At 46.6% G+C, this 10,414-nt stretch overlaps 1 protein-coding gene across 1 annotated transcript; it reads right to left on the reverse strand.

The window, feature by feature from the left end:
- Positions 1-3,832: 3,832 nt before the first annotated feature.
- Positions 3,833-5,444, reverse strand: LOC137379204 (leukotriene B4 receptor 1-like). The gene has a single exon (XM_068049921.1). It carries the CDS (start codon positions 5,400-5,402, stop codon positions 4,416-4,418), a length of 987 nt encoding a protein of 328 aa, XP_067906022.1. The 5' UTR covers positions 5,403-5,444; the 3' UTR covers positions 3,833-4,415.
- Positions 5,445-10,414: the final 4,970 nt, after the last annotated feature.

The following is a 10,414-nucleotide window of genomic DNA, read 5'->3' on the forward strand; positions in this document are numbered from 1 at the left end:
TTACTGAGATGGTGGAGACTGACCCCTAGAACTTACTGAGAGGGAGGAGACTGACCCCTAGAACTTACTGAGATGGTGGAGACTGACCCCTAGAACTTACTGAGATGGTGGAGACTGACCCCTAGAACTTACTGAGATGGAAGAGACTGACCCCTAGAACTTACTGAGATGGTGGAGACTGACCCCTAGAACTTACTGAGATGGTGGAGACTGACCCCTAGAACTTACTGAGATGGTCGAGACTGACCCCTAGAACTTACTGAGATGGTCGAGACTGACCCCTAGAACTTACTGAGATGGTGGAGACTGACCCCTAGAACTTACTGAGATGGTGGAGACTGACCCCTAGAACTTACTGAGATGGTGGAGACTGACCCCTAGAACTTACTGAGATGGTGGAGACTGACCCCTAGAACTTACTGAGATGGTGGAGACTGACCCCTAGAACTTACTGAGATGGTGGAGACTGACCCCTAGAACTTACTGAGATGGTGGAGACTGACCCCTAGAACTTACTGAGATGGTGGAGACTGACCCCTAGAACTTACTGAGATGGTGGAGACTGACCCCTAGAACTTACTGAGAGGGAGGAGACTGACCCCTAGAACTTACTGAGATGGTGGAGACTGACCCCTAGAACTTACTGAGATGGTGGAGACTGACCCCTAGAACTTACTGAGATGGTGGAGACTGACCCCTAGAACTTACTGAGATGGAAGAGACTGACCCCTAGAACTTACTGAGATGGTCGAGACTGACCCCTAGAACTTACTGAGATGGTGGAGACTGACCCCTAGAACTTACTGAGATGGAAGAGACTGACCCCTAGAACTTACTGAGATGGTGGAGACTGACCCCTAGAACTTACTGAGATGGTGGAGACTGACCCCTAGAACTTACTGAGATGGTGGAGACTGACCCCTAGAACTTACTGAGATGGTGGAGACTGACCCCTAGAACTTACTGAGATGGTGGAGACTGACCCCTAGAACTTACTGAGATGGTGGAGACTGACCCCTAGAACTTACTGAGATGGTGGAGACTGACCCCTAGAACTTACTGAGATGGTGGAGACTGACCCCTAGAACTTACTGAGATGGTGGAGACTGACCCCTAGAACTTACTGAGATGGTGGAGACTGACCCCTAGAACTTACTGAGATGGTGGAGACTGACCCCTAGAACTTACTGAGATGGTGGAGACTGACCCCTAGAACTTACTGAGATGGTGGAGACTGACCCCTAGAACTTACTGAGATGGTGGAGACTGACCCCTAGAACTTACTGAGATGGTGGAGACTGACCCCTAGAACTTACTGAGAGGGAGGAGACTGACCCCTAGAACTTACTGAGATGGTGGAGACTGACCCCTAGAACTTACTGAGATGGTGGAGACTGACCCCTAGAACTTACTGAGATGGTGGAGACTGACCCCTAGAACTTACTGAGATGGTGGAGACTGACCCCTAGAACTTACTGAGATGGTGGAGACTGACCCCTAGAACTTACTGAGATGGTGGAGACTGACCCCTAGAACTTACTGAGATGGTGGAGATTGACCCCTAGAACTTACTGAGAGGGAGGAGACTGACCCCTAGAACTTACTGAGATGGTGGAGACTGACCCCTAGAACTTACTGAGATGGAGGAGACTGACCCCTAGAACTTACTGAGATGGAAGAGACTGACCCCTAGAACTTACTGAGATGGTGGAGACTGACCCCTAGAACTTACTGAGATGGTGGAGACTGACCCCTAGAACTTACTGAGATGGAAGAGACTGACCCCTAGAACTTACTGAGATGGAAGAGACTGACCCCTAGAACTTACTGAGATGGTGGAGACTGACCCCTAGAACTTACTGAGATGGTCGAGACTGACCCCTAGAACTTACTGAGATGGTCGAGACTGACCCCTAGAACTTACTGAGATGGTGGAGACTGACCCCTAGAACTTACTGAGATGGTGGAGACTGACCCCTAGAACTTACTGAGATGGTGGAGACTGACCCCTAGAACTTACTGAGATGGTGGAGACTGACCCCTAGAACTTACTGAGATGGTGGAGACTGACCCCTAGAACTTACTGAGATGGTGGAGACTGACCCCTAGAACTTACTGAGATGGTGGAGACTGACCCCTAGAACTTACTGAGATGGTGGAGACTGACCCCTAGAACTTACTGAGATGGTCGAGACTGACCCCTAGAACTTACTGAGATGGTGGAGACTGACCCCTAGAACTTACTGAGATGGTCGAGACTGACCCCTAGAACTTACTGAGATGGTGGAGACTGACCCCTAGAACTTACTGAGATGGTGGAGACTGACCCCTAGAACTTACTGAGAGGGAGGAGACTGACCCCTAGAACTTACTGAGAGGGAGGAGACTGACCCCTAGAACTTACTGAGATGGTGGAGACTGACCCCTAGAACTTACTGAGAGGGAGGAGACTGACCCCTAGAACTTACTGAGAAGGAGGAGACTGACCCCTACGACTTACTGAGATGGTGGAGACTGACCCCTAGAACTTACTGAGATGGTGGAGACTGACCCCTAGAACTTACTGAGATGGAAGAGACTGACCCCTAGAACTTACTGAGATGGTGGAGACTGACCCCTAGAACTTACTGAGAGGGAGGAGACTGACCCCTAGAACTTACTGAGAAGGAGGAGACTGACCCCTACGACTTACTGAGATGGTGGAGACTGACCCCTAGAACTTACTGAGATGGTGGAGACTGACCCCTAGAACTTACTGAGATGGTGGAGACTGACCCCTAGAACTTACTGAGATGGTGGAGACTGACCCCTAGAACTTACTGAGATGGTGGAGACTGACCCCTAGAACTTACTGAGATGGTGGAGACTGACCCCTAGAACTTACTGAGAGGGAGGAGATTGACCCCTAGAACTTACTGAGATGGTGGAGACTGACCCCTAGAACTTACTGAGATGTTGGAGACTGACCCCTAGAACTTACTGAGATGGTCGAGACTGACCCCTAGAACTTACTGAGAGGGAGGAGACTGAGCCCTAGAACTTACTGAGAGGGAGGAGACTGAGCCCTAGAACTTACTGAGAAGGAGGAGACTGACCCCTAGAACTTACTGAGAGGGAGGAGACTGAGCCCTAGAACTTACTGAGAGGGAGGAGACTGACCCCTAGAACTTACTGAGAGGGAGGAGACTGACCCCTAGAACTTACTGAGATGGTGGAGACTGACCCCTAGAACTTACTGAGATGGTGGAGACTGACCCCTAGAACTTACTGAGATGGTGGAGACTGACCCCTAGAACTTACTGAGAGGGAGGAGACTGACCCCTAGAACTTACTGAGATGGTGGAGACTGACCCCTAGAACTTACTGAGATGGTGGAGACTGACCCCTAGAACTTACTGAGAGGGAGGAGACTGACCCCTAGAACTTACTGAGATGGTGGAGACTGACCCCTAGAACTTACTGAGAGGGAGGAGACTGACCCCTAGAACTTACTGAGATGGTGGAGACTGACCCCTAGAACTTACTGAGATGGTGGAGACTGACCCCTAGAACTTACTGAGATGGTGGAGACTGACCCCTAGAACTTACTGAGAGGGAGGAGACTGACCCCTAGAACTTACTGAGATGGTGGAGACTGACCCCTAGAACTTACTGAGATGGTGGAGACTGACCCCTAGAACTTACTGAGAGGGAGGAGACTGACCCCTAGAACTTACTGAGATGGTGGAGACTTACCACAGACAGAACTTACTGAGATGGTGGAGACTGACCCCTACGACTTGCTGAGATGGTGGAGACTTACCACAGACAGAACTTACTGAGGGCCATCAGAGTAGCCAAGAGAAGGCTGGATGGTTGCTTTTCAACAATACTCAAATATATTTCTTGGCAGATTGTGCCAGTACTGGCATTGTTAACATTCATAAAAATATCCACCGGTTGGATGATCCTGCACTGCACAAAAAGCATAACAACTGAAATGCCCCCTTTCACCATCTGATTTAATTGGCTGACGCTGCTAATAATTAAGATTAAGATTTGATTAAGATATCCATGTTCACTGCTCTACGTGTAGCATTTCATATTTGAATCATAGTTAGAAATGATGAAGGTTGGTATTGTTGTACCTTGAAACTATCCACCTCTCTTCAAAACTGGTTCTAGAAACTGGAACGGTAAGGCAAGATGCACACAAAATTGCTTCACAAAAACTTAATAAATTTTGTCTGTGTATTTTAAACTTTTGTTGATTTGAAGCTTTAATCTATTCCAGAACATGACCTCTTGTTGAATTACCACACAGCATTTAGTTACTCTGTAAGGCATACCAGAAAAAAAAGCATAATCAAAAATTACATTCTAAATGTACGAAAGGCAGCACACAGATTTGAATGTGCACTGTGAACAAATAATCCTTAAGAAATGGATTTTTGAGAATTGTCTCTTACGCTATTTGATTCGTCGGAGCATTTATCCATAAAATAAATATTCAGTTGTTGAAAGAGTTTAGCAATTCCAGAGGTTTTAAATCTGTTCTGGAATCTACGAGTAGCAAACACGTACAGAATAGGATTGATGCAGCTGTTGGTGGTTGCCATGGCTCCTACGAAATTATCCAGCCTTTCACTAATGTTCAGCAACATTTTGGAGATTTCTGGGCTTGATGTCCTCGTCCACATTGAAGAAAGTGTTAACAAGTTTCTGATGTGATAGGGCAGCCAGCAAACTGCGAAAACAACCATAACATTCCTGATTACCTTGGCCGACTTGTTTTTACTTTGAAAAGTCATTTGTTTTATTCGTTTTGAAATGAGTGCATTACAGACAGACAGTATGAGAAATGGAATGATGAAGCCCCCTAATGTCTCAAATATAATTAGTCCTTTCTGTTGCCGATAACTGGCGTGCAACTGTAAACAGTTTGGACGCTTGGCATGCGTTGTTTTCTGCTTTGTAATAACAGGAACAGCAAGGAGAAAGGCTGAAACCCAAACAGCAATGATCACTCTCCCAATTGCTCCACGTCTCCACCAATTCTGAGCAGTAAATGGGTACAGCACCGCCACAAAGCGCTCGATGCTCATTGCTGCAATGAAGAACACGCTGGCGAACATGGTGCAATGGGCCACATATAACAGAAACATGCAGAAAGGTGCTCCAAAAACCCAACTAGTAGCGAAAGAATAAATCCAAAATGGCAAAGTGATGAGGAGGGTGAAATCTGCAGCAGCCAGGTTTAATATCAGCATGACAGTCGGAAACCGCTGCTTAACGTTACAAAGAATAATCCAGATCACCAATGCATTCCCCAACATGCCAACAAGGAATATGAGTGTAAAGACAACACAGATCAAGGCCTGATGCACAGCCACAGAAGATAAAGTCGAGTTGGATCGCTCCATTCAGGGGACAGCTCGAGCAGTTAGTTTTGGAGCCTGCTGCTAACTACTCCAAAGCGTCTAAAGTAAAAAAAACTGTGAACTGTATCTTTTGATTAGTAACCACATTAAAACCTGTAAAAAAAATGTGAAACATGAGCCAGCAGATTGTTCATTGGCCACAACTACAATCTCATTCGCAGTTCTAAAAAAAAAATGGCCTGTTCCTGTGCTGTACTGTTCTTTGTTCTTTGTTTGATTGCCATTTACAGATCTGTCATTTGCAGCACTGAAATCAGGCTGGAGATATCATTTTTTTTCCTTTTTTTCTTTTATGTTCTTTTTTTCAGTTATGATTCAGGGCTGCTGCCAAAAGCTGGGTCTATAGTCAGCGACATGTTGTAATATAAGAGTAGCAGTCACATTTTTGATGTCTGAAATTGTCTATTCTCTCAAAATCAGCAGCCACATAAGTGGACCTCAGATCTTGTAAGGTCTGGAGTTATACCCTTTTCCACCTGATATTCGGTAAGTGATAGTGAGCACCAGGGATTGCAAAACTGCACATTTACGCTGTACAGCAGCCATTGGAATGTATCATGTGCCACCACATGATTCTCCTCTCTTCAGAAAGGAGACTGAATATACTCTGCAACAATACAATAACAAAATATTACAGATGCAGGAAAACCAAAATAAAAACAGAAAATGCTGACAATGCTCAGCAGGTCAAGCAGCATCTGCGGGTAAAGAAAAAGGAAAAAACTTGCATTTATGTAGAACTTTTCACAATCACAGGACATCCCAAAGTGCAAAACAGCAGTCACTGATGTAGTCACTGCTGTAATGTAAGTAAAGCAGCAGCCAAGATAGTCCCACAAACAGCAATGTGATAACCAGTTAATGCGTTTTTGTGATGTATGAGGGATAAATAGTGGCCAGGACAACTCCCCTGCTCTCGTTTAGGTCCACCTGAAAGGGGCCTTGGTTTAACATCTCATCTGATAGACAGCATCTCATCCAGTGTAGCACTCCTTCAGTACTGTACTGAAGTGTCAGCTTTGATTTTTGTGCTCAAGTCTAGGAGTGGAACTTAACCACACAACCTTCTGCTGCATAAGCAAGAATGTTACACATGAGCGATGGCTGACACTAGGGCTGAATTTTATAGGCCCCTAGGGATGGGAACGGAGGCAGGGGGCCCATAAAATTGCGTGGGAAGGCGGTGGATGGAGTGCCCGTCACCTTTCCAATGCCTTCCAATTTAGTAAAAGCAAAATACCGCAAAATAAAAACAGAAAGTGCTGGAAATACTCAGTAGGTCAGACAGCATCTGTGGAGAGAGAAGCAGAATTAACGTTTCAGGTCGGTGAACTTTCATCAGATACTGCCAGACCTGCTGAGTATTTCCAGCACTTTCTGCCTTCCAATGTTGTCTGGGGTGGGGAAGGCCAAGGATGGCCTTCTCTCCCAGGCCAATTGAGTCCCTTAAGTGGCCTTATTTGATGTCAAGAGTGCCATTTTGAAGCTCAAGACTCGGTTAATGCCCTCTCTTAACCTCACACAGCTGAATGGAAGGTCCATCACCCTCCACCAACACTAATTAAAGGGATTATCAGCTACTTTCAAATTAGCTGCTGATTGATTCCTACTGGTTCTTGCTGTGACTGTAGAAGTGTTTGGTGGTTTCCAGAGTTGTTTAAATATCAAGTCTTGACCTGCACGGTACACTGTATATGGCCACAACTGCAGCTTCAGAGCAGGGTGAAGACTGCATTGCCAGTGGCTGTGAAGGTGACCATGACCATGAACTTTTATGTGTCCGGCTCCTTCCAGCCTGGAACAGACGATATTTGCAATGTCTCCCAGTTGGCCAGCCATTGTTGCATAAGGGAGATCATTGATGTCGCTTTGTGGGTGCCGCATGTCAACTCTAAGGTCTGTTGCAACTGAAAGGGATTCCCCTCAATGTCCAACTGGTGTGTGGCCATATACAGAGGACCGTGCAGGTCAAGACATGATATTCTGGCCGCAGTCATGATGCCTTCATTCTGCAGTAGTTCGCTGTGCCATCTGCATTTGAGCCACCAAAACAAACCAGAGGGTGGCTATTGGGCGATAAGTGCTATTCTTTGACAACATGGCTCATAACTCCAGTGAGCAAACCACGCACACACATATAATGAAAGCCATGCTGCCACACAAAATGTGATTGAGCAGATTATGTTTCCTCCATTACAATGGTGACTACACTTCAAAAGTACTCCATTGGTTGTACAGCGCTTTGGGGTGTCCAGTGGTCGTGAAAGGCACGATATAAATGCAAGACTTTCTTTTTATTTTGGTGCTTAAGCAATGTTTCCACTGCCTAGACCACTCTGGAGGAGCCCGGCAGTATTTGGCAGAGTATGTGTGTCAAGACTTGTGATGGACTGCTGTCTGCTGCACAATCTCGCCATCATGAGGGCACAGCCCTTGCCATCATCTATACAGTGACCAGCTGTGGAAGAGGGAAAAGAGGAGGAGGAGGAAGAGGAGGAGGAGGAGGAGGAGGAAGAGGAGGAGGAGGACAAAGCAACCGGCAACCTTCACAGCCCCTTTCTTGCCGCAGTGTCCATGATTGACTCATCTAACCATGATATCTGTGAAGGCAGCCCCAATTCCTCATTCACCAACACCCTCCCTTCCCTCTGTCACTGAACATCACAGCATCAAAGAACAAAGAACAGTACAGCACAGGAACAGGCCATTCGGCCCTCCAAGCCTGCGCCGATCTTGATGCCTGTCTAAACTAAAACCTTCTGCACTTCCAGGGACCGTATCCTTCTATTCCCATCCTATTCATGTATTTGTCAAGATGCCTCTTAAACGTTGCTATCGTACCTGCTTCCACCACCTCCCCCGGCAGCAAGTTCCAGGCACTCACTACCCTCTGTGTAAAGAACGTGCCTCGCACATCCCCTCTAAACTTTGCCCCTCGCACCTTAAACCTATGTCCCCTAGTAACTGACTCTTCCACCCTGGGAAAAAGCTTCTGACTATCCACTCTGTCCATGCCACTCATAATTTTGTAAACCTCTATCAAGTCGCCCCTCCACCTCAGTCGTTCCAGTGAAAACAATCCGAGTTTATCCAACCTCTCCTCATAGCTAATGCCCACCAGACCAGGCAACAGCCTGGTAAACCTCTTCTGTACCCTCTCCAAAGCCTCCACGTCCTTCTGGTAGTGTGGCGACCAGAATTGCGCGCAATATTCTAAGTGTGGCCTAACTAAAGTTCTGTACAGCTGCAGCATGACTTGCCAATGTTTATACTCTATGCCCCGACCGATGAAGGCAAGCATGCCGTATGCCTTCTTGACTACCTTATCCACATGCGTTGCCACTTTCAGTGACCTGTGGACCTGTACGCCCAGATCTCTCTGCCTGTCAATACGCCTAAGGGTTCTGCCATTTACTGTCTACTTCCCACCTGTATTAGATCTTCCAAAATGCATTACCTCACATTGTCCGGATTAAACTCCATCTGCCATTTCTCCGCCCAAGTCTCCAACCGATCTGTATCCCGCTGTATCCTCTGACAATCCTCATCACTATCCGCAACTCCACCAACCTTTGTGTCGTCCGCAAACTTATTAATCAGACCAGCTACATTTTCCTCCAAATCATTTATATATAATACAAACAGCAAAGGTCCCAGCACTGATCCCTGCGGAACACCACTTGTCACATCCCTCCATTCAGAAAAGCACCCTTCCACTGCTACCCTCTGTCTTCTATGACCGAGCCAGTTCTGTATCCATCTTGCCAGCTCACCTCTGATCCTGTGGGACTTCACCTTTTGTACCAGTCTGCCATGAGGGACCTTGTCAAAGGCTTTACTGAAGACCATATAGACAACATCCACCGCCCTTCCTTCATCAATCATCTTCGTCACTTCCTCAAAAAACTCAATCAAGTTAGTGAGACACGACCTCCCCTTCACAAAACCATGCTGCCTCTCGCTAATAAGTTCATTTGTTTCCAAATGGGAGTGAATCTTGTCCCAAAGAATCCTCTCTAATAATTTCCCTACCACTGACGTAAGGCTCACCGGCCTATAGTTTCCTGGATTATCCTTGCTACCCTTCTTAAACATTGGCTATTCTCCAGTCCTCTGGGACCTCACCTGTAGCCAATGAGGATGCAAAGATTTCTGTCAAGGCCCCAGCAATTTCTTCCCTTGCCTCCCTCAGTATTCTGGGGTAGATCCCATCAGGCCCTGGGGACTTATTACCTTAATGCTTTGCAAGACACCCAACACCTCCTCCTTTTTGATAATGAGATGACTGAGACTATCTACACTCCCTTCCCTAGGCTCATCATCCGCCAAGTCCTTCTCCTTGGTGAATACTGATGCAAAGTACTCATTTAGTACATAGATTCCCTTCTCTGTCCTTGAGTGGGCCAACCCTTTCCCTGGTTACCCTCTTGCTCTTTATATACGTATAAAAAGCCTTGGGATTTTCCTTAATCCTGTTTGCCAATGACTTTTCATGACCCCTTTTAGCCCTCCTGACTCCTTGCTTAAGTTCCTTCCGACTGTCTTTATATTCCTCAAGGGATTCGTCTGTTCCTAGCCTTCCAGCCCTTACAAATGCTTCCTTTTTCTTTTTGACGAGGCTCACAATATCCCGCGTTATCCAAGGTTTCCGAAACTTGCCAAACTTATCCTTCTTCCTCACAGGAACATGCCGGCACCACTGCACAGGCACCGGCGCTATTTTTAAAGGATTTCCAGACCTTCAAGGTAATTTAAATTTTTAAAGAAACTGGATTAAAGAAATGAATAAAATTATCGTGACCATCTCCCACCCAACCCAATAACCTTAAAATTTATGACCGCCCTCTCCCCCCTCCATAAAAACTTACTTTGCGATCCTGACCTTCCCCCCCACCTCGCTAAAGTTAATGAACCATGAACTTTACCCTTTCCCACCTCCCCCTAGACCAATCAGAAAGGTTTGACTCTGCACCCCCCACCCCGCCGGCCCTGAA

The sequence above is a fragment of the Heterodontus francisci genome, chromosome 17, assembly GCF_036365525.1.
Source record: "Heterodontus francisci isolate sHetFra1 chromosome 17, sHetFra1.hap1, whole genome shotgun sequence".
NCBI classification, from domain to species: domain Eukaryota; kingdom Metazoa; phylum Chordata; class Chondrichthyes; order Heterodontiformes; family Heterodontidae; genus Heterodontus; species Heterodontus francisci.